The following is a 26,134-nucleotide window of genomic DNA, read 5'->3' as shown; positions in this document are numbered from 1 at the left end:
TTGTCTAGGAAAAAAGAAATATGCTCTGTTAGTTATGGAAGAAATGCAGATGATGTGGTGTGTGTAAGCTGAGGGATGATGAAGGGGGTTTCTGCAGAGACAAGGGGTTGAGTCTGTGCTACCTTCTGTATTTTTTAAGATATAGGCAGAATCCTAAGATCTAGGAATATAAGAAAGGTTTTATAGAAAGAGAGCTAAGACAAGTCATGGGATAGGAAGGTTGGTCCTCTGGCTTGGTGGCTGGGGCAATCACAGCACCCTTTGAAAGCCCTCGGTGATTATGGTAAGGTAGAAACTGGCCCTGCTAGAATTCTTATTCAGTTCCTTTATGTCTACTTTTTCATGTGGTAGTGCCAATGCCCAGGCATAATATCTTAATAATATGATGACTGGAAAACCACAGTGCCAAGAAAGTTGGGATAATGTCTCTTTCTAAGATTATCAATCACATCTGAGTCTGCAAAAATGGGCATTGATTCTTAGCCTTAAATCCTTACAACAGGATCAAATTCTCCAAAACCAGATGTAGGCCCAGTTCATTCTGTGGGATGCAGAGTTGCTTTTAGGACATATTCTGAGTGAGTGGTTCATACTCCCCTTCCCACAGAACTGTTAAGTAAAAATTATAAAAGGCCATTGTTTTGGACTAAGCTCTTGTACCTAGGCCAAAAGATCAAACTAAAATTTACAAGGACCAAACTAAAATTCACAATAAAGTTGCAAATGAGAAAGTTTCACATCACCAACCTAAAACTAGGTTGTATCTGACCTTCTGGGAAATCAGAGTACAGAATACAACAGTCTAGTTTTCCAAACAGGCTGGTTTCAATGGCTTGACAATGAAGTTCCTTTTGCTTTAAACTTTGCAAAAAAAAAAAAAAAAGTAAGCAAAAGTACTGATGTTAACAATTATTTTTCTATTATTCTGTCTCTCTGTCTATGCCTTAGAAGGAATTTAACTTTGAAATGACCAATCTGTTCTTTGTTTCTGCTTTATTCAGACCTCTTCTATCTATAAAACCAAACTTTTCTGCTCAGCTCCATGGAACACTCATTCCATCATATGGAATGAAAGGTTACCCAATTACTGAATCACAAACAGAGCCAACTGACATCTTTAAATTAATTTGTTATAATTTTGTCCTCTGACAAGACACACTGAAGAGTTTTGGTTCACTCTGCATGTCCCATAACATGGCTATTTAAGTAGACTGACAAAATTGTATATTGCAAGAAACATGTAGAAAGTGATCTTGTCAATGGTTTCTCTCCCTCCCTTTCCTTTCTCCTATTTGATGTTTTTCTTTATCCCCTGTATTGACCAAGAGCTCCCCTCTCAAAACAAAAATTCATTAGGCTTCAGATTCCAGAGTCAGTCTAAATAAAACCACCAAATAAGCACAATTTCATTGTCTTCTTTCAAATTTAAATGCATTTTAACTTATTAAATTATAATAATAACAACAAAACCATTGAGGTATTATATTATAATATGGATGGTCTCTGAGTGACAGATTTTTCAACATTATAGAGGATGTGAACTTTCTGTACTGAGGTGACAAACACACTGCATTTTCTTGTACACTTTCAATCCAGCTAGCTTCCTAGGATTTACCCTCTGGCTAAATAATTCACTGTGACAGCAGAAAGAGCTTGGGCCTGGGCTTTGGAAGACCTGAGTTCTAGTTCTCTCTGCTACTGGCTGCAATCTCCAACTGCATTTCCTTTGAGCACATCAGGATTCCTCCAATTTTTTAGGATCTTATTCTGTAGAAGACCCAAGTCATGACCTTGTCTTTACATCTAGATATAAGATTTTCAAATAGGACACCACAAACAATAAATTTGATATTTACATAACAAACAGGAAAACTTGGTATATGTCTAGAGAGGAAAATACAAGTGACTGATGAATGGTAAAGACATAATTTGAAATAAAATAGAGTAAAGCCACTATGTGGAGGATTTGTTGTGGAAGTAAGATTTACTTTGCATATAAGTAGAATTTGGGACACTAGAGGCAGGAGTTTAAGATCAAGATGATCAGATAATGGGGTAGCTGTGTCTGATTTTCTAGACTGGTTCTAGTCATCAATGTCTGTTTCTTGCCTCCTATGTCACCATGTGTGGTCCACATAGCAGATGTCCCTTGTATTTGGACTTGGGCAGTGGGAATGATGCTGGTTTCTCTGACCTTAAGTATCAGAGGTAGGCTGGGTGGCAATGGTGGCAGGTGACAAAGCCTCCCAGGAGTCTGAGCCCTACAGGAAGTAAGCATTCTCAAAAGCAGTGGTTTCATCAAAAGGCAATAAGGCAATTTGGACAAAAGCAAACCTCCCTCAACTTAAAAACCATATAACTGGAGATGATTAATCCTACATGATTAAATTTCAGAAATTAAAAAAAATGTATAAAAAGCATTCTAGCAAAAGGATCTGTTTTGCCCACATTTTGACCATTGATCTGGGTGCTCTTTAGCTATCCAATATCACTTCACCCTTTTCTCTATCTTTCCAATTGCTCAGACAGCTTATAAGATATCCAGGACAAGGAGAATCAATCCAGGATAGTGGAACTGTCTGATCTATTTATCCCTTTTCTCCCTGAGATTTTTCAATGATTCAGGAGAACAGGTACAGATGGAAGAAAGGAACCTGAATGCCAGGAAACTAGGGTAGCAGGAATGAGTGACTTTATGAAAGAAGACACTGACACACAGTCTGGATTTCCACATATAGTCATTGGAATGGGAACCAGTCATCTTTCACTTTGCCAGTTCTAGAATATAGTGTGCCCACAGGATAAGATGAATTAGAACCTCAGCTTGAAGTTGAGGGCCATTGTGAGAAATAGGATTCCTTTCCAACTTGCAAGATGACCTGAGTTCACCATGCCAAATCTAGCTCTATTACACACCCTTCTCCTGAAGAGATCTGGGGCCAAACAGCCAAAAAGTCAACCAGCTCTTCTTACAATGATGCGGAAGTCTCCACGGTAAACCAGAGTTCTCATTGGCCATCTAAGATCCTATGGTCCCTAAAGATAAGGATGCACTAAAAATGAACATTCAGGCAGGAGGAAGACAAAATGGATGGAGAGGAAGAGAGCAAAGAGGAAAATTACTATATAATCATCAGTGTCTTATAATAATAATAAATAATATTTTTGTCTTTCTTTGTAATGATAAAATAATGGAGCATCTTACAACTCCTTCTCTTTTAGATTAGATGAATTATAGTACAATTCTATTTTTTAGATTACCAAAGACTTTTTTTTTTTTAAGCTTGGGAGGTTCCAGATTTTCCCTTATAGGTGTTATAGGAACCAAATTGTAGGGATATGAAAAGGCATTCCAAGTAATTTGTCCTGAAATACAGTTTGCATAGAAAACTCACAGTTTTAATTGAGATTTTTCATTGAAGATCTTTATGGGAAGAGTGGTTCAGATTAGCAGACTTGTCTTGAAATTGCATTGGCATAGCAAAACCAATACTTTAAGTGCTACTTAGATTACATTTGTTTGGGGTTGTTGAAGTCTCCTGGGACGTTTACCTTCCTCAGAATTCCTTCTGTTAAGATGCTGAGAGACATAATGGATGGGAGTATGAAACTAGAAATGTTGTCATGTCATTCTAAAACTCCTCCCCAGAGAAGACTCAACCTCACAATTAAATTGATCATGACATTAAATTTAAATTATATTAAAAACAGAAGGATATGATTATTTTTATTTTATTTCATCTTTAACAAAAGGGAGAGAAGTTTTAAAAAAATTCAAAAGAAAATAGAGTCCTGGAAAATAAATCTCAAACTCCTTAGCCAGACACTGAGAGTCTATCAGGATGGACCCCTACCCCAATCCAAGTAATCAACCTTTCTCTGAGCTTTCTTATTTGAGGACCCAGGACATCATTCAAATATAACTTTTTGCTAATACTATTCTCTTTAACAAGGATGCTCACCTGTTCGTATTTACAAACATCTAAATCTAATCCAATTTTTAAAGTCAATCTTGCCTGTCACTTCTCAAGGACAATTCCCTTGATCGAATAAGATGGCTATAATCTGCCATCTTTGGATTCAAGAGAAATGACGTTCCAACTCTCTTTTAGCATTTGTTGTCTATTTTGGGTTTTAAATCACTTACTTGTGCATTATTTAGGTCACTGCTATTTATCCTAGTATACTCTGGTAACCTGAGAGAAAGAATCTTTTTAAAATTTTACTTTTTCATGTGGGGAAGTCCTGTTAGCCTAGGTCAAAGCTGGCAGAACTCACTCATATCTGAACATTTCTGATCGGATGACTGAGTAAGGTCCTACAACATTCTCTTTGCAAAAGGAACTGGAGAGAGATTCCTCAGAGAGTATCCAAACTGAGAGAAGAAGTTAACTTGTCCCAGTAAGCCTTAGTCCCTGACAGAGAGCAATAATTCAATACTTAGCGTTATGGTTTGGCTCTTCGATATTAAAAAAAAAAAAGCAGCTCATATTAGGTAATGTAGAAACATTCACAGGTAAAATTATTAGATTGTGAGAGCTGTAACCCCATCAGTGGATTAATCCATTTGTTGGATTAATAATTTGAATAGACTACTGGGTGATAACTGTAGGCAGCTGAGGTATGACTGGAGGAAGTAGGTCTCTAGGGTGTGACTATGAACTGTATCTTGTCCCTGGCTCCTTTTTTACTCTCTCTGCTTCCTGGCTGCCCTGAGCTAAACAGCTTTCCTCCAATATCTCAGCAGCACTGCCTCTTGTTGCCTACTTTGGCGTGGAATTGAAGATCATAGTATCTAAAATTAAGACCAAATAAATTTCTAGTCAACTTGTTTGTTACTATGACCAAAGTTGCTCCTGTTGGATACTTTGGTCATAGTAACAAAAAGTTGACTAGCCCATTTAATGAATTCTAGATACTATGATCTTAATTCCCACTGACAAGAAACTGGTAGGCCTTTGTAAAAACAAAAAGAGGCAGTGCTGCTGAGATATTCACATGGAAAGTGTGTAGCTCTAAGAATAGAGAAATATACTCCCAACTATTGATGATAGAGAATACAGGTGAGTTTCCGCATGCATAAACAGTAGCAAGAAGCCCAACACACGCAGCAAACATGGTAGAACCCAGGAGACACCACAAAGAAAGAAATTGATAAAATGCAAAGATCTGACAACCTATAGCGAAAGGAATTGCCCAAGGGCAAAAAGAAAAAAGACGGAGTGCTATATGAATATTGATGAGCCAGGTTTTCTGCAAGCCTATGTGCAAGATAGACCTCTTGAATATGTCAAAAATATCTGATGTGATTTCAGGAGACTGAGAAGGCAGGAACATTTTGAATTTTTTTTCCAGGTGTCAGGCATGGACTGATAGCTTAGTGTCTTGATACCAAAGAAGAGGGCAAAGGAATTCATTTAAAAATGGTCACCTTTTCAGATGCTTTTACAAGAAGGACTGTAGGACATACCCTCAGCATACAGCAGTTGAAACAAAGGCAAGATATTAAATAGATACAATATAGTAGGTTAGATTTTTATTTTTTAATGTTTTTAGTTGTAAATGAGCACAAAACTTTTATTTATTTATTTTTTATGTGGTGCTGAGGATTGAACCCAGTGCCTCACACATGCTAGGCAAGTGCTCTACCATTGAGCTACAACCCCAGCCCCAGGTTGGATTTGTTTGTTTGTTTCAATTTAATGCACTGTAAGGAATAACCATGTATCCATTATAGTGTAAGCAGCTGATATCAAATACAGGATAATTAAAAATAAAGTTGTATAGATAAACCTATCTTGTATTTTTAAGTTAAATTGAGAGAAAATGAAGGGGTTTAATAAAAGCAATGATAGCTAAGAAACAAGAAGGCTATAAATAAGAACAAGAATAATGGACACTTAAAAGACTGGGGTTTTGTTATCTATCTAATGTTTTCATTGTGTATAGATTTATTTTGTTAATCAAACTTGTAAACTTAACTATTAAGTATATAAAATGGTTGAAGGTAAAGGAAATACAGACACTAAGTTTTCAATGTAATAGATATAACCAGAAGATGGGTGGGTAGGTGAATTGGTGAATAGCTTTGACTCACGCTAGTATCTTGGCCCTCACATTAGATGGTATGTATAACACAAAATAAAAATTTTGATCCTTGCCTATCAAACTCCTAGGGATTCAGTAAGTTTCAAAGAAATAAAAAAATATAAATAAGCAATTCCTTAAAATTATTAAATGCCATATTTTATATTAAGATGATAAGACCTAACATTGCCTCAAACCCAGTGGGTTCTCCATAATTTGGTTGAATTTAGTTGATATAGTTAAATCCTTTGTCCCTGTGAAGAATTCTGGGGATACAGTAGGGCATTGAACATTGTTTATTATACAGAATTATTGCTATCAAAGATAGCACTGTAAAAGCCTCAGAATTACATTGTAACAGAAGACAAGGTCTTACAAGTTTTAGAAGTCAGTCAAGGTTTAATCTTGTTTTATATTTTTATTTTTTTTTTAGATGAAAACAGGTTTTACCTTTTCCACTATTAATTAGCACCATAGCCACGTAACCTAAGTGTAGTATACCCAGTTGATTATGTTTCTGGTGTGGATTCTTAGCATATGATTCTACATAATATTAAATTGAGGTTTTAATGTGTGTAATCATCCATTACTAAATGATACAATTAAATATTTCTCCTAATAAGTATTATCCTATACCTCAGATGATTCCAAGCATTAAAGAAATTATAGTATCACTTCAATGACACTAAGTACTCTTAAATATATTTTCACCTTGTCAAATGGAGAGAAAGTGGAGTGCATAAGAAAACCAACATGAATACTAATGGCTGTATTTATTGAGTTCTTACTTATATGTCAGGCACTGGGCAAAGGATTTTACATGCATTATGTCTTTTAAATCTCACAACAACCCTGTGAGTAAATAACACCACTATTCTCATTTTACAGTTGAGAGAACTGAGTTGAATAGAGGGTAAAGAATATGCTCAAGGTCACAGAGCTAAACAGAACAAATTTGAATTCCAATCTCTTCTGATTCCAGAGCCTTTACTTTCAACTACTTTGCTGTCTTGTCTTTCTACTCACTTTTTAACACTCTGATCCCTAATTGGATGTCTGCCTCAGGGCAATCCCTTTAAGTACAGGATATCTGGTCTGTTTATTAATCCCCCAACTGCTGGATGTCTGGAAGGCCCGCCCGCCTCCAGGCACTCTAAGAGCTCCGTCACCTTGATGGAGCAAATGTCTCTGTCCCCTTAACCTCTTCCCATAAGATGGGCACAGTGGAGACCCACAGTCTTTTCTTCTTTCACTCTAGTGCCCAAAGTAGTTCAATTTTCTGTGGGTAGAGCCTAACTGATGGGTATGCACAAGAGAGAATTTACAACAGATGGAGAAAAAGAGGTATTGAGAAGTGCTCACCGCCTCAACTTCCCCACCCTTCCAATTCCTTCCCAAAATGAGGGGGGAAATGATCTCTATATGATTGGTGTTATTCTGGAATATCCACATTTAGAAACATTGTATTATGAGCGAAATCACAGGGAAAATGTAAATACTCTGGGAGGATAAATTACAATGAGTAATCAACCCCTGACGTGGCCTCATTTATACCAGAGATCCTGTTGGAACAGTCCCTGCATGTGGTAGCCTGTGCACAAACTGTCATCCTAGGGTCTCCTGCTCTGCAGGGGTTAGGCTGCAGGTGGCAGGAGGACAAGAGGACCAGCTCCTGCCTCCTTCCTTATGTCAACCACAGAAGCTGTGCCTCTATCAGCTGCTGGCCCGGATCCTGCCTGCAATTTAGGGGAAACGGATAGTCAAACAAAGCGGAAATCAAAAGTTTAGTGGAGGGACTGTGAAATATATACTCAGCAAGATCCACTGTAGTGCCTACAATAATAAGAGTCAGTTGACTCTCCCTCAGAGCAGGTTTGGATTTGGGAATTAGCAAGTAGCACTTCTTGAAAGCCACTGACTTCCAGTGCCACTGAACAGGTCAGGCAATTTTATTTTTATTTTTAGTAAGTTTTTAAAATCCTCTGTAAAGCCTGATGAGTTCATTTTATAGGTGACCAACCTGTGGGTTAGAGAGGATAAATGATTTGTACAGAATTGTATGGGTGATAAGTGGCAGAGTTAGCATTCAATCTGAGATGTCCCTGGCCCCTAACATACTGGGTTCCTGAAGATGAGGATGGAATTACAGCATTGGAAACTAATATGGATTTGATACCTGAGGGCATTCATCTAAGCTTTACTGCTTAAAAAATATATATGCCAACCAGTGGTGTTGTGTCTGCTTCAGAAGCTATAAAGAAACTATTTATCTAGGGTCTGGGGTTGTGGCTCAGTGGCAGAGTGTTTGCCTAGCATGAGTGAGGCACTGGGTTTGATCCTTAGTACGGCATAAAAAAAATAAACAAATATAATAAAGGCATGTTGTCCATCTACAAGTACAAAGAATTATTTTTTAAAAAGAAACGGTATATATATATATATATATATATATATATATATATATATATATATATATATATATATATTTGCCTCGTTTCTGGCTACTATGGAAAAATACCATAAACTGGGTGGCTTATAAACAACAGAAAATTCTGGAAACTGGAAGACTAATGTTAGAGGCATCATGGTGTATTCTGAAGCCCTCTTCTGGGCTGCAGACTGTCAACTGCTCCTTGTGAATTCAAGTGGCAGAGGGAGAGCAGCTAGCTCTATGGCCTCTTCTTACAAGAGTACTAATCTTATTCTGAGGGCTCCAGTCTCATGATCTAAGTACTCTTACAGGTTTCATTTCAAAAGGGCCTCTGAAGAAAATAGAAGGGGGATCAGTAGAGTAAAAGTAGGGGGCCAAGGAGGAGAAGGAGGAGGGGACAGAAAGAAGAAGAAATGGGGAGTCAAATTGACCAAATTACACTAAGTGCATGTTTGGATAAATGGGGAGTCAAATTGACCAAATTACACTAAGTGCATGTTTGGATGTATTGCAGTGCATACCAATTTTATACATAGCTTATAATGCATCAATTAAAAATGCATGATTAGGGCTGGGGTTGTGGTTCAGTTGGCAGAGCACTTGCCTGGCACATGTGAGGCACTGGGTTCCATCCTCAACACCACATAAAAATGAAATGAAGGCATTATGTCCATCTACTAGAATTAAAAAAACATATGACTAAATTGAAGGAAGAAAAAATACATAACTAAATTGAAGGAAGAAGAATAGAGGAAGGAGATCAGGAGGAGGGAATTCGAGAGGGAAGGTGGGTAGCACTGGGAATGGAAATGGAGAAAACTGTTATGTGAATTTGTGAATATGTCAAAATGAACCCCACTATTATATATAAGGCATTAAAAATAAAATAAATTAAAAAAATTTAAAGAGGCTTTACTTCATAATACTATTATGTTGAGATTAGAGTTTTACACATGAATTTGGGGGTGATTAAACATTCAGTTCAATGCATTATTATTATTATTACATTATTTTCCCTATTATTTAGCTACTGTACTGCAAAGAATTTGTTCAGAACAGTGCTAAAGTGAATGGTTTGAACTCAATATTAGAAATGAAAAACTATAGTTATTTAAAAAGCAATTTGTGCATACTGAGATGGGATGAATTCTTTAAAGAATTTGTAAAACAGCATATATAGTTAGGATCCTGTTACAAAACTTGTGTTCACCCATGTTTATGCTTGCATCGGAAAAGTTCTTCCATAAACCACACCAAGCAATTGACAGTCATTCTCTCTGGAGATAGAATACTGGAGATATTCATTTTCTGGGCTATATTTTTTCTGTAATGTATTTTTACAAGTTTTATGCACTATGTACACCAGTACTTTATAATCAGAAAAACAATAGATACATAAATATTAAATGTCTATGCTAGCATTCAGCTTTTCAGTGTCATTTCTAGTCTCTTGTTTCTTAGATTGTTGGCTGAAGAAAATCACTGATTGAAATAATTTGCAGAGCAGAGCCTCAGAACAACCATGGGTGTCTTCTTAAAACCAGTTATGTGAATTATTTTGATGGTATACCATAGGCCATTTGACAATCATGCTATTTTTGTGGTATGTATGCAGGTGTGTGTGTGTGTGTGTATTTGTGTGAGTATGATTGGACTAGGATAGAAAGATTCAGATGAAAATAAAATCTGAATATTGACTATGCAGAGGCTTCGAAAATTTGCAGGATAATCAAAATACCTTAAAAAGCATTTTTTTTAGTTAAACAGACATTTTTTTTTCCAAATGACATCTTCATTCATCACATTGATGTTGTTGATGTCTCCTGATGATTTCTCAGGCTTCCTTCCTCCTTGTTGTGATGTGTGATATACTTTAACACTCCCTTCAACAAAGAGTGTGGTATTGGGCTGGGGCTGGGACCAAGGCTGAGTGGTAGAGCGCTTGCCTTGCATGGGTGAGGCACTGGGTTTGATCCCCAACACCATATAAAAATAAATAAATAAAAATATTTTGTCCATCTACAACTAAAAAAAGATTTTTTTAAAAAAGAATGTGATACACTTCAGATAGAGCCCTAATAACCAGAATATACAAAGAACTCAAAAAATTAGACAATAAGATAACAAATAACCCAATCAATAAATGGGCCAAGGACCTGAACAGACACTTCTCAGAGGAGGACATACAATCAATCAACACGTACATGAAAAAATGCTCACCATCGCTAGCAGTCAGAGAAATGCAAATCAAAACTACCCTAAGATACCATCTCACTCCAGTAAGACTGGCAGCCATTAGGAAGTCAAACAACAATAAGTGCTGGAGAGGATGCGGGGAAAAGGGCACTCTTGTTCATTGCTGGTGGGACTGCAAATTGGTGCAGCCAATTTGGAAAGCAGTATGGAGATTTCTTGGAAAGCTGGGAATGGAACCACCATTTGACCCAGCTATTCCCCTTCTCGGTCTATTCCCTAAAGCCCTAACAAGAGCATGCTACAGGGACACTGCTACATCGATGTTCATAGCAGCTCAATTCACGATAGCAAGACTGTGGAACCAGCCTAGATGCCCTTCAATAGATGAATGGATAAAAAAAATGTGGCATTTATACACTATGGAGTATTACTCTGCATTAAAAAATGACAAAATCATAGAATTTGGAGGGAAATGGATGGCATTAGAGCAGATTATGCTAAGTGAAGCCAGCCAATCCCTAAAAAACAAATACCAAATGACTCCTTTGATATAAGGGGAGTAAACAAGGACAGGGTAGGGACGAAGAGTTTGAGAAGAAGATTTACATTAAACAGGGATGAGAGGTGGGAGGGAAAGGGAGTGAGAAGGGAAATTGCATGGAAATGGAAGGCGATCCTCAGGGTTATACAAAATGTCATATAAGAGGAAAGGAGGGGTAAGACAAGTTAATACAAATGGAAGAAATGATTTACAGTAGAAGGGGTAGAGAGAGAAAAGGGGAGGGGAGGGGAGGGGAGGGGAGGGGGGATAGTAGAGAATAGGACAGACAGCAGAATACATCAGACACTAGAAAGGCAATATGTCAATCAATGGAAGGGTAACTGATGTGATACAGCAATCTGTATACGGGGTAAAAGCGGGAGTTCATAATCCACTTGAATCAAACCGTGTAATATGATGTATTAAGAACTATGTAATGTTATGAACGACCAATTAAAAAAAAAAAGAATGTGATATTAAGCATGTTCTTTAGTTTAAGATCCAGTGAAGGACACCAATGGATACAGGTGGTCAAAATTATTTACCCCCAAAAGTCACACTATGAGTGCTTGAAGACATATTTCAATTAACATCAGGAACTTTGAAGGGTAAGTATTAGAAATGGCTTTTCATTGTTGAAATTGGGTGTCTTATTCATTAGGTTTATGTATAATTATCATGATGGACAATATCCCTATTCAACATTTTGAATTGGATAACATATTGTACAGACATTTCCCACAATTGTATGAGTGAGAAAGCATGTACTTGGGCAAAGACCTGAATGCTTGGGGATGACACTTCAGGCTTGAGCCTCAAATGCTACTGGGACTAGAGACTGGGATGAAGAGTTTTCACCTGCCGATCATTCCTTAAAGACAACAATGCTGCCTCCCAAATACTGACAGGTGTACTTGAAGTGAACCTTTCATGCAAGGTGTTGTGCACGGCAGCAAATCACACAGGAAATTGAGAATCCATCAGTACATTTGTTCTGAAAATTGCTTTTATTATAGTTGTTAGCAGTATAGTATGGGAAACAGCTAAAGCTCTCCCACCTCAAACATTTGGTAGCTACACTTTATCTATTTATCCATCCATCTGTGTGTATCTGTACTTAATAATCGTCCATGACCAAAAGGCCATGTTAGGTCAATTTTCAACATTCCTATTTTTTTCTTAAAGCAGATATGAATAGAAGTCACAGTGATTTGGGCAGAGAAAAGAATGGATTGGTTGACCTGTGTGTGTCTGCAGAGGTGGAATCTTTCTGTAAATAAGGACAATTCAGAAGCATTGGCAGAGGACCCTGGCACAGGGTAGGCCTTATGTAAGCAAGAGGCACTTCTGACTTCTCTCCCAGCTACTCATCCAAATCAAAACCACTGGATGATTTGGGTTCTTATTTTGTCTGATCTCTCTTCATGCACTCTTGCTGATGATTCCTTTTTTTCTTGTGACTCCACCCTTCTTGCTCTTCTCTCAGCTGCCTCACTATTATTTCTTAGTTTCCTTTTTAGGTTTCTTTTCCTAGTTGCTCCCCTAACTCCTACAGCTCCCCATATGTCTATTCTCTTCCCTCTTACTATCTCTCCTTGGGAAATCACATCAATTTAGGGGCCCAAAGAACCTTATTTAAATATGGTATGCTGTTGTGTCCCAGATCTGGAGATATTGTCCATCATGATAATTACACATAAAGCTAATTAATAAGACACCCAATTTCAACAATGAAAAGCTATTTCTAATACTTACTATGCAAATTCCAAGCTCTCTCCTACATTCCACACACTTACATAAAACAGTCCACCATGCGGTCCAACTCAACTGGTCCCAGACTGAACTTTGCATCTTCTCCCAATTTGTTTCCTGCCCACATCAGTTAGTTTGCTAGCCATGCCAGTTCTATCCGTTAGCTATTCCCCATACATCTCCAGGCTTCCACATCCCTAACATTCCAGCCCTGGTGGAAACACTGGCCATCTTGTCCCTGGATTATTATTAAGGGGTCTCCCTTACCTCTGTGCCTTTGTTTCACCTCTCTCCATTCTCTACACTGTGTCAGTTAAATTTCTAAAACATGCAAAACCTTACATATCCCATGGCCTTCAGCAAAAATTCTGAACTTTTAGGCAAGGAAGTCAACAGCACTGCTAGCTTACAGATATCTTTTTTTTTTTTTTTTCCCTACAGATATCTTCAACTGGATTTCTCTGTCTGGAATTCCTCCCCTACCATACCTCCCTCCTTTTAAAAACTTTTATATTACTAAGGATTGACCCCGGTATCTTGTGCATGCTAAGCCAACTCTCTACCACTGAGATGCATCTCTAGCCCTTTTTTATTTATTTATTTACTTATTTTACTTTGAGACAGGCTTGAGCTAAGTTGCCTAGGCAGCTGGCCTTGAACACGTGATTCTTTTCTTCCTCACCCTTCGAATTTTTGTTCAATGAATGAATGACAAAATTTATTTTAGTGGATTTAAAATATAAATATATAGTAAAATATGTCTCCATTCATTTTTATGGCCACTTTAGTTCACTTAACATGTGATGAAACTGAACCTCAGAAACTTTAAGTAGTTTAACAAAGTCACCTTGCCAGAAATATATATATGAAGGAGCATGAATCAGATCTTGAGATTCCCCCACCTAGAACACAGGAGCTTTCAAATGCTGATGCTGCTTCTTTTGATTGCTTATTCTTTGCTGCTAGGAATCCACTTAGGGAGGAAGCCTCGGCTTCCCCCAGGCCAGCTTCTGAATCAGATGGCAAAGAAACTCTGCATTTAGAGGTAATCTACTGTGTTCAAATCATTAGTGATTGATAGAAAACTAACTAGCCTAGCAAGTCTAATGTTTTCAGCAGAAATCATATCAAGTAAATGTAACAGACATAAAAGAGCATTTGAAACATCATCTGGGTGGGAGATGGAGGTGAGGGAGGTAGAGGGGAGGCAGGAACAGCTAAGATCAGAAGGGTCTAAGACAGACCTAACAGGCTCTCAGTTCTCCCAGCCCCTCACCTGGAGAGACACCTCTCTTTTTACAATATACAACTTTATCCTTTTATTGCCCCTCCATGGAAGTTGATCAGTCATTTGAACTTCAAAATTGATTATGTTTTATAAAACAACATTGAATGTGATGGAATAACATGTTCCAAAATATACCCCATATGTTTGACGGTCATGCATTCTGTTTAGTCCAAAGTAATGCACCGGTTTCAAATTATTCTAAATCCCAATGTGTAAATATCTCTCCCAGTTAGGCTACACAGGGAATCAAAGATGCGCTGGGGGTCCATAGAACAGTGATGCTCAGGATCAGGGCTGGGAACACAATCGCTTTCTAAAAATACACATCACATTCTGAAGAATCCATATCTTCACCTGTAATGATATGGTTGGAAGTCTATATTCTGTAATGCTGTGAACATAAGAATAATGATTGCAGTATGATTAAGAAGAGTATGCTGATAATTATGGGAAAAAGCAATGGTGAGTCAGATTATTATGGTAAGTATGAAAAGGAAACACTTAAAATGGATTACCATGACAAGAAAGGGGAACAAAACATAATTCATTGTAACCTGAAAGGTTGCATCTAAAACCACTTGATGATCTATATAAAGTACTTTATAAATATGTTTTAAATGCATGCTGAGAATCAATTAAAAAATCCTCCCAGTGCCTATTATTATTCATATTAAGGTGTCAGAATTTTGGATTTTTAAAGAAGCATTTCTCCTTTCTTAGAAAATTACCAAAAGAGCTCTAATCTTAAGAAAATACTGCTGACACACAAAAAAACTATTTTCCCTTTTAAAACCATCAGGGGTACCTTCTATTTGAGGAGTACCTTAAGAAATCCAGAAGGGGGTCTCAATAATGATGCTTCATCATTCTGTGAAACTGCAAAAGATACTAAGTTCGCCAAAATAATGATGATGATGATGATGATGATAATAATAATAATTAATAATAATAATAATAATAGGGGCTGGGGTTGTGGCTCAGTGGTAGAGCACTTGCCTAGCATGTGTGAGGCACTGGGTTCGAGTCTCAGCACCACATAAAAGCAAATAAATAAATAAAGATTCATCAATAACTACTAAAAATATTTAAATAATAATAATAATAATAATCTTACATTAAAATTATGCAGTCATTTACTGATTGAAAGTTATTCCTCCTAAGAAGATGATTACATTCCCTTAAATCCATTGTTATAGAAAAATTTCCACCATGAGTCACCCCACTTCCAACTTGTGAAATAAAGCTGCTTTAATCTAAGGAAACATTTTTCTGCTGACTCTGGTGTGTTCCTGTTGACACCAATTACCGTGCTTTTAGTGTGTATGAACAACAATGGAGTTATTGAGATAGCTAAGTATCTTCTGTTTTTTTTTTTGTTTGTTTTGTTTTTCTTCTTCTTCTTCTTCTTTTTTAATTCCCTGGATCTATTGGTTTTCATACATATTATTTGTTAACTTGTTTTATAGTTTAGATTTGTATGTTTTCATTTTCATTATTTTCATTATTTAGGTGTTAGGGAGCCACTTCTTCCCTGGAGTGGAGATTTGCTTCTTCTGAGAACACTAAAACCCTTTAGGTTTGTTTATTTCTAATCTAGTAGTTGTGCAGGATGTCATAAAGCCAAGGATATCATTATTGGGTGTGATTCTTTTAGGAGAGACTTTAATAAGTCTTAAAAACCAATACCATCAGCTCAGGTCTTATAGGCAGCTCTTTATTTAGTTCCTTAGAAGCCAAGTTCTTTGCTCAGAGTTTATGGCTGGGTGAATGAGTTGGACTTTGCTCTATTTTAATTAATATACTATTCATAAGGACATTTCAAAGGATCTTGTAATGTTTTCTTAATGAAAATATTACAAAGTTGTAGAAAGGGAAGTCAATATTACTGATTGATTATCAAGTTTGCTATTGATGCAAATGAACTCTGGGATTCAATCCATTTGTCTAACAGATCCAAGATCTTCGCAAATGTAGGACATTCCAGGAAGCCGTCCCTGCTCCCACAGGCTGAAATGAGAGTTCCTTCTCTGTGTTCCTGCAACATCCTCTTAAAATCTGGATGGTTGTGTGTACATCTGATTGAAACTGTCTTTATTTTGGCTCTCTCTCCTCAGTCTGCTGGTTTTGGAAAGCCAACGTTGATGCCTTACCATCAGGTGTCTTTCTGGGTGATTAATCAGTCCATCCATCCATTGGTCACAGACATGTAGGGGATTAGTGACCATAGGAAGCAATGCAGAGCAAGCAGAGAAGGATAGAATGAAGAGGAGGGAGGACAGGACGGGTAATATACATATCCTGCTGTTAGTGGAAAAGTACACAGAAACCAGGCTGTGAGGATCCCTAGGAGTCAGCAGGGAGTACGGGGTGCCAGAAGACAGAAAAGTGAGGAGAACAGGGAAGGTATGGGAATATTTTCCCTCCCTGGGTTGAGGTGGTGAAGGAAGTAGATAATAGGGATAAAATTAGGCCCATTAAAATGTAGAGAGGGCAAGAAATTAATGTTGTCTCCAAAAAGGTGGCAGTCTTGGCCTCATTTTTTTAATTAGTGTTTAACAGAGAAAAGAAAATTGGGCAATTAGAAAAATAATAACGACTCGGCAAAAACATCTCCTGAAAAGCAGCTCAGGAGGAGAATGAATATACATTAACTCACAAGATTGGTCCTGCATATTGGGATGTTAAGGAACTTGGCATGTTTGCTGAATACTTTTCCATGTTTAGAAGAAGAAATCTTGTGGATCTGGATGAAACAAGACCAAATATTCCTCAGTGTAAAGGCTGATAGATCCATGTTTTGGACTGAAATGCTTTCCTTCTTTTTCTTCTTTCAGACTATAATCCTAGTTGTTTCTTTAAGTATCATGGCTCCCATCTGTTATGGGTTAGAAATGAGGTGTTCCTCCCCCCCCCCCCAGCTAAATCATGTGTGAGACAGTGCAAGATATTTCAGAAGTGAAATGTTTGGATTATGAGAGGTGTAATCTAGTTAGTGGATTAGATTTCTACATGTAACCAAGGAAAACCTCAAAACACTAAATCTTAGTTCCATAGGTGCCTGGGAGAGACTTTGGGTCAGGTCCTGGAGGAACTTCCAGAGACAGGGAAGAGGACTTGCTCAGACCGCTCCTATTTCCTGGTCTTACTTTGTTTACATTATTTCTAAGTAAGTCAGAAGCAATAGCCCTTCCTCCTTCTCATGCTATACCTATCTAATGGGACCATATCTAACCATATTCAATCTTCTTTACTAACTTTACCAGCTGCACATTGTTCCAGAAGGGGGTCAATGCTAAGCAAAACTTCAAACTGAGTTTCTGCAGAATTAATCATGATACTTATCATTTGCCAGGAGATGATCCCAGATACCTTGCATTCTTCAGATCTTTTCATTTGCTTTTCTCCTTTGAAATGACTTTCCATGCCTTTATTCTGTGGTTCATATCCCGAGTGATGTTACTGCTGATAATATTAATAACAACAGACTGTTTGCAGTTGCAGACTTATTAACAGGTCACTATTTGCGTTTCTTTTGGCCAAAATGCTTAAGATGAACATGATCTTAAAAATGGTGGTGAAATTGTCATTATCAACAAGGACTGGTCATGGCACAGAATATCATGAAACCCCTCAAAATTCTCTTAGTCCTAACTCTCTTTAATTCAAAGATCATTTTTTTCAAGTTGCTAGTGATAGCTAGAGCTGACAATAGATCAAAAGCATAGCAGGGAATGCCTGCACTTTTCTAGATTAAAGAGTTTAGCACTCTTCCTGTGAACTATGTAGTTCTAACGACAGATCCACTCATCAGTGGAAACAAAACAAAACTGATGTTGGGTGTGTAAGAAATAAATCAGTAAACACAATAATGAGCAATGACATCATGGGTAATAAGCCTCATGGATAGAGTCACCATAAATCCTCTTCCAAGCACTTTGGGATAGAGTCATAAAATTAGTGAATTCAGCAATGAAGGATGTTTCATATTTCAACTTCAGGAGAGAATATACTGCTCTATATTGTGGCATTTCACTTGCAAATTTGATTCTAATTTGATTGGTTAAAAAACAGTCTCGCACATTGAAAATTGAAATGCGCAATGTTAAAAAAAATTCAGAGTAAGAGGCAATCTCCTAAAGTGAAGAGAAGTGAATATCACGGTTTATTAAACATAGTTTAGATCTTCCCAACAAAGACACATTCTCTGGATAATAATGCTTTGTATTTTATCAGAGCTCAGTTTCACTCATTCCCCTAATTTAGCCTCCTTGATACTCATTTCTTTCACCTTCTCGTGGACTTCATAGTCTGGAATTTAATCAGTTTGAAAGCAATCCCCTTTCTGAAATCTCCATGTTCGTATAAATCTGAAAGAACAAAGACCTCAAGCAAGGGTATGAGCAGAAGCCGGCCATGAGGTAACTGGCGAGCTCACTTCCTGTGCTGCTGTACAGGCTCTGGCGTCCTACTTGAATTTTAACAATGGTGAGTCTATTGTAGACTCTCCCTAGCTCCTCCTCCACTGGAGTTTGCCATTTCTACCCTGCTTCATCCAGGTGCATGAACAGTGACAAGAGAGCAGAGAATCTGGGGGAAGGGGCACAGAAATCATTAGAACATGACTTGGTGTTATAAAGTATCCACTCTTTGCTAAATATTTTCTCATATTGTGAATCCTGCCCAGTATTTCAGAGTGACTGTCACCAAAGTCATCAATGTTCAGTGGATGAATGGGCCATGAGCCCATTCATATTAAAGGTTGGGAATGTATTTTCCCTTGGGCCCTATGCTCAATAATTTAGGTAGTGTCTATCTCCCCATTATGGGAGCTCTTCCTACTTAAACAAATATCCACATATTCCTAGAGTACAAGAGGAAGCACATGTACCAGCTTATCCTCTGAGACTACTGAGACTTTCTCTACTATAAGATAATTCCATGTCAGAGTGTCAGATTGGAGGTAAAGCACACTGGACCTAGAAGGGATGATGTATGCATCAGGAGTTAGGCTGGTACTTTATGGTGTTGCAGGGCATGAAGCCTGCTATGAATCAGAGGGGGTCTCTCTTCACCCTGATTCCTGTGATCATGCTAAAAGGATTTCAGACACATGGCTTAGAGTAACAGGTGAGAGTTTACTAGAAGGGATAGGAAAGGGAGGAAGAGGAAAAAGGGACACTCTCAAGGAAGAGAGTCTAGTCCTCTTAGAAAGGAGAAGGATGGAGTGCCTTCCCTGCCCTGCAGTTTTAACAGGAGTCCTACAGAAGTTCCCAGGGAGTCCTGCCCAGGTCCCCCTTTTGACTTTTAACAGACAGCATGGGAATTTCATGGATCTACTTACTGGAAGAGAGGATGGTGTGGTGCTCAGAGTTGGAGTTTTTAAGGAAATTGTGTCCCCTACTTTTGCCTTAATTTCTTGTCCACTGAGTCAGTTTATCACTCTTCAAATAACCCTCAGCAAGCTTTCTTTGTGAGGGTCTTGATCTTTTAGTTGCCAGAGTAATAACGGAGGGTCCAGCTACCTGGTAGGGTGTGCTTAGATCTTGAAACAACAGTTTTCCTTGACAGAATATACTAATGGCTGGGAGTAAGTTTTAACATTCCAGAAACCCAACTTTGCTTGTCAGTCAAGTCTCAATGTGATTTTTTATTCAGCCTTCATTGTCCGTTCCCACTCACCCATTCATAGTTGACCTGCTGCCTCACACTGAGGCCTCAACAGCAATCATCTCTTTAGAGGATGGAGGAGTTTGGAAACAGAATAAGAATCTTCTGGGAGTGACCAGTGTGGTGGTGAAAGCACAGTTTTGGAAACAGACCCAGAATAGAATTCTGGCTTCATCAGGACTAGCTTTGTGGCATGGAACAGATCACTATATGTTCATCGTCTCCAGGCTCATTTTCTAGGATGAAAATCATCATCTCTTCCTTTTATTGGGCCTGTGAGGATTCAAGGTAATGCATGTGAATTGCTTGGAACACAAAACTTGACTGAAATAAAGAATAATTATTGGGAGAACTGAGAAAGAAGCAATACACTATAATTCCAGCAGATGATCTATTCATCTAATCATTTAAATACAGGCTCTCCCAACTAAAACTACTCAACAGGTGAGGTGATTTGCTAAGATCTGAGTATCCAGTGGTGAAGAAAGTGGGTAAGGGCCCTGCCTTCACTGACTCTATAATATGTGCAGCCATTAAGCAAGAAAAACGCACCAAAATAATTAATTACAGATTATGATAAGTGCTCTGGATGGAGATCTCAGTGAGAAAATGACAGGGTGTACCAAAGAAATAACATATTCACACAGACCTGAAAGTTGAATAGGAACTACCATTAAGAGCTTAGAAAGGGGAGGTTGTCAGAGAAAGAAAGTATGATATCCACTGGATCCATAGCATGAAAAAGGACAGTGGATTTGAGGGCGCAAATCTGTGAATGAGGGTGGCCTGGGAGTATCAGATACTGTAGCTGTGAGACTACATAGCACCTTCAAGAATCATGCGGAAGAAGTGTTTACACTGGGAAGCCCCTGGAGGGCTTATGAGTAGAGATGCCACATGATCCAAGTTAGCTTTTTAAGTGATCTTTCTGGAAGCTGGAAAATGTATTGGGACTGGTGCCAAAAGAGGAAGCAGGAAGAGATTATTGTAGTAGTTCAAAGGGAGATGGTGGTGACTTGGCCCGAGGTGGTAACAGGTGGCTTCTGACAAGTCCAGGAATGAGTGAACATTGGCTATTTCAGCAGCTGGGGGCAACTTTCCAACAGGAAACTCAAAATTAGACCATAAAGAAAGAAAATCAAAGTAGCAGACAGCAGGCATTAGAGTTGTTGGAAAATTGGGAATAGGGCAACCACCAACTTGGTATGGGTAAGAGCAAAATAGGGATCCATTTTCTACAAAATGTGGGTTTTGTACTAAGAGATTGAAATAGGGTATTTTCTGTGAAATGCAAAAATTTCGGTGACTGTATGTAAGGTACAGCATGATCACTGGTCATTACTAGAGGAACAAGTTCAGAGGACACAGCATGGTTGGCTTTAGTATGAACAATCTACAGTGAAGGCTTGAAAGCCCTTTAAAATCCTGTAACTGGGAATAGAATTAGCCTCAGGCATCTGGAATAGGTGAGCCAGGAGATTTGAGACCCCCAGCCTCACTAAATGAGAACCCAGCTAGCGACAAAGGGAGATTATTATGCTTTATTAACCTAATCCAAGTGTGTGTTTTTAACAGTTTCCCAATTAGGAAAATTTGCAATTATATTCTTTTTAAAAAGAGATAAAATGACACGCTCAAAGATATAATTTCAGTACCCTGACATATATGAAAAAAATAAATTCTTTATTAGTACTCAATGTGTTTTTTAATTCAGTTTTATAACATAAATATATGTTCTTGAGATAATAAAGAGCTGTTGGTATTAGAGTGTGTAGACCTTGTCTTCAGCACAGTTTGGTTTGTGACCTGTGATTCCCAACACAACATACTTCTAAACTGCTATCAAAATAGTGAGCAATGACTTTAATGTCATCATGTTAAGAGCAGGGGAATAAACTATTCAGATTTCCCACTTTCTTTATAAAAGCAAAGAACTTCTTTCTGATATGTTCTGCATTTTTTTAATCTTCTAAAACATATTGCTTTGATTCTAAGAGATGTTTTGGTTTTCCAAAATGGGCTTGGATGGTCCATTATATTTGATTATCTCTAGTCATCGTTAAGGTTCAATCAGGGGGACTAAGTTTGACTTGATTTTTCAGAATAAACAAATTCCATCCCTGCTCAGATGGAATCGTTTAGTTTACCTTTAAAATTTGTTAGATCAAGATTCACAAACCAAAATATCACATGAATGTTCTATGTGCTATTTGATTTTTTTCCCCCTGAGACATGAAAGTCAAATTTACAATGCTAATATTTCTCCAGAAGTGTTTTGAGTGGTTATGCTTTTCTTCAAATATGAAACTGATTTGTCTGTAAATATGCTTATAGTCCTATTGAAAAGCAGACATACTGAATTCATCAAATGGACCATAAAATTAGGAGAACATTAATATATTAGAAAGATATTGTCAACTGCTCCTTTACATAACTAAATTCAGCAAGCACATACTAAGAGGCTTCAAGGAAGGGTCTGCTAGTGGCTACATGGAATGAAACAAGATCAGGCCCTTGTTCTCCAGGAACTGAAAATTTACAAAGCAAACAAAATTACAGATTTTCTTCATTAAAGCAATTAGTAAGCACCAGAAAACATTAATGTACTTGAATTTATGTTTGAATTTGAATTCTGAAAACAGTTTGCATTTCAAAACAGGACTCTAAAATGAAATCTAAAATATCATAAAATACACAGAGAGAGGAAAGACACAGCCTGATTTGTCAATTACAAGTATATACAAATATTATGAATTTATATTATTAATATTGATTATAAGTCTATATTGATGCATGCTTTTCTTCCAAATAAATAAAAAATTACCTGTCATCTCAAGAGTATAGATAGAACTTCAACTCATGAATTTCTTAATTTGTTTATTATTAACGGACACTTTCAGTGTGGTTTTAAGCTGTGATATAAATGCACACAGACATTTCAGAACACGCCCACTCGTCACCCCCACAAACACACACACCTGTGAATCTTAGTATGGAAATCTTTCACACAAAAAAAATGTTTTTGAAGTTGATTTGAGATTTGTCTCAAATTAAAAATATCTTAAAGCCTTGCCTAAACGAGTGTTATGTGCTATAAGAATAAAAATCTCAATTTAATTTCTCACTGTTTTAAAGTAGTGATATCCCACATTGGCCATGGCTGTAACAATGTTGGCTGGGCACAACAAGTGCACACACAGCCTCCTCATCTGAAGTCTCAGCATGCATGGGGAGTATCTGTTGATAGATGCCACCTTTAATAATTTAGTATGTTGACTTATACTTTCCACACGAGTAGTCTTGTCTTAACAGCAGTAAATACAGCTACAAAGCAGTGAGGAATGGCAATTGGCTGAGGGCACTAATTACACTGCCTTGACTTGAATTAAAATTGCTAAACAGCAAATGAGATTACCAGTCTAAAGATAACCTTAATTTAAATGCGAGGCTGCATTTATCTCATCTACAATGTAATTTTCCAGAGGTGTAGAAAAATACAATTTTAATGGAAATCCATTGTTTAAAAATATAATTAAAGTGCCTGGTCCCTCCCCCGGCCCCCTTCAATTTTGCTCTACAGGCAAGATGTGCAGACTGATTTAGAGGTCAGAAGGAAAGCATTCAGATTGTGTCCTCACAGCCAGACATTACTTTGAGTACCATCTTCATTTTTAATGATTAACAGCTGGCTATGGAAAAAAGTAAATGTCAAAGGGCTGGGGAAGGAAAAGAGAAATGCCCTTCTCCAACCTCTGGAGCTAAAAGGAAACTTAGGAATGATCAGAACTCAATCCCACCATTTGATTAGTAAGAAAACCTAAGGCCCAGAGAAGCCAAGTTATTTTCCCAAGAACACAGAGCAAGAAGGCAGCAATGCCTAGGGGGGTCTGAAAACCTATGAATCTTATCTCTTTTACTTTTAATTCCGTGACAGGCCTCTTACTATCTGTGAGGCTTAATTTTTGCTTTTGTAAAATGAAGACGGAAAGAACTCTGACCTCATAGGTCAGTTAGAATACACACATGCCTGATTTACACAAGTGCTCAATAAAAAATGTCTTTTATTGTCAGTGACTTCCTAGGACTGGAAACAAATGTCCAGACTTTCAGCTCATTTGCTTCTGTTACAACCTCATCAGCCCTGAGACTACGGCTTTGTCAATCACACCAGATTCTTGGTGTCCATTCGAGGGAAAGGGGTGAAGTCAACAAGAAATCACTAGGAACTAGTATTACTTATTGACTGCTATGAATGAAAACTCACTTTTCTAAAAAAAAACGATTACTAACAAAATCATCAAGACTTATAAAACCAAGTTTTTTTTTTTTTTTTTAAATAATCTATTTTAGGGCTGGGGATGTGGCTCAAGCGGTAGCGTGCTCGCCTGGCATGCGTACGGCCCGGGTTCGATCCTCAGCACCACATACCAACAAAGATGTTGTGTCCGCCGAGAACTAAAAAATAAATATTAAAAATTCTCTCTCTCTCTCCTCTCTCACTCTCTCTTAAAAAATAAATAAATAAATAAATAAATAAATAAATAAATAAATAATCTATTTTATTTTAAACAATAAGGCCAGGTGTGGTGGTTCATGCTTGTAATCCCAGCAACTGGGAAGGCTGAAGCAGGAAGATCCCAAGTTGGAGACCAGCCTGGACAATTCTGTGAGACCCTCAAAATAAAAAATTAAGGGAATTAGGGATGTAGCTCAGTGGTAGAGCACCCTCAGAGTTCAATCCTAGTTAGACACATACACACACACACACTATGTGCTTTATGAATATGAAAATATTCCAGCAAACAAAGCTGATGGGTGGGAGTGTGGATCAATGGCATAGCACATGCTTAGCATGTTCAAGATCCTGGGTTCCATGTCCAGCATTTCAGGGAGAAGGACAGGTGGCGAAAACAAAAAGGCAAAGGTAAAGATTAACGACTGAAAATTGAAGGACAGATAGTAATTTCAAGATGAATTTTCTCCTCATCAATGACTTTTAATCACACACACACACAGTCTTCACACTCAGGATCGTGGACAAATATCACTCCACATGCATCCTAGTACTTTAATCTTTCCCTGAGCAGAAGCATGGCTGAACTCCCTGGTGTATTCGAAATGTATAATTCTTCTAAGAGTAGCAACTAAGAAGTACGGCTCTTGGAAAAGTTGGGTAAATGAGTTCATTTTTAACTTGTTCTCATTAATGAGACAGAAAAAGAATAAGTAACAAAAGGGAAGACAGGAAAATAAAAAAAATAAAAAAGGTCAACAGGAGGGAGTTAAATCATGATGATCATCAGGCAACGGGATTCCATTGTAGACAAAAATTAGGTGACCTCCGTTAGTGGCTAGCATGAGGCCGTGGCAGAGTAGAAAAGAAACTTGAATTGGAAGGAGTTCTAATTTCTGACTACAGTCTTAACAATATATAGTTGGATGACTTTTTATAGGAATTTAAATTTTCTAATTCTTATCTATAACAATGGGGAAAATGTCCTCATTTGTGTGAAATGAGACTGTTATTTCAGATTACTTGCAAAGTAACTTTCCAAATTCCCTGATTGCATGAATATTCCCAACTGCATATCCCAGAGATAAATTCCTACTGAAGAAGAGAAATTCCATGTTTTCAATGTGTAAATTTAGGGATATTCACTACCCACTGTGAATCATGATAGAACATTCATAGGGTTCTGATGCTCTAAATACTTCTACTTTCTAGAGGGGGGTCTTTTCTGCCCCTTTGGTGCTGGGGATCAAACTGTGGGCCTTGAGTATGCTAGGCACGTGCTCTACCCCTGAGCTATATCTTTGGTTCTTAGAAGGGGTTCTTACATAGCAATTGATTAGTTTTACCCATGTCTTAACCTTATTTCTGTCCTTAGAGAAGTAAAAGATGTCCATGTTTGATTACATTGAATAGACTCCAAATCTCTGATTTTCCTTTAAGAAAACCAAACTGGGTACAGTTTGCAGCTTAAATACCCTAATCAGAGTCTGTATAGTCCCTATATTGTGCAATGGATTGTACAAAGAGATAATAACTCCTCCTCCCCCATACAGATATTTTTATTAGTAAAGCAGTTTTACTTCTCAAAAATATTTTTGTTACGCTTTATATTTTCAAGTTTTTCCAAATAGCACTCGGTGTCTCAGTCTCAAGTCTTCC

At 37.6% G+C, this 26,134-nt stretch overlaps 1 protein-coding gene across 4 annotated transcripts in view; it reads right to left on the bottom strand.

Moving 5' to 3' along the window:
• The window catches only part of Ctnna2 (catenin alpha 2), a 954,264-nt gene that overhangs the window by 424,911 nt on the left and 503,219 nt on the right, over positions 1–26,134 (bottom strand). Inside the window, exon 9 of one of the 4 annotated variants that reach the window (XM_026396077.1) lies at positions 17,665–17,680. The exons of the other annotated variants lie outside the window; for them this stretch is intronic. Coding sequence (XP_026251862.1) covers positions 17,665–17,680 — 16 coding nt within the window. The remainder of the gene's footprint in view (positions 1–17,664; positions 17,681–26,134) is intronic. 4 annotated transcript variants of the gene reach the window in all.

This window comes from Urocitellus parryii, chromosome 12, assembly GCF_045843805.1.
Source record: "Urocitellus parryii isolate mUroPar1 chromosome 12, mUroPar1.hap1, whole genome shotgun sequence".
NCBI lineage: Eukaryota > Metazoa > Chordata > Mammalia > Rodentia > Sciuridae > Urocitellus > Urocitellus parryii.
The sequence above is the reverse complement of the archived record's forward strand: the minus strand, read 5'-3'. Positions and strand labels throughout refer to the sequence as shown.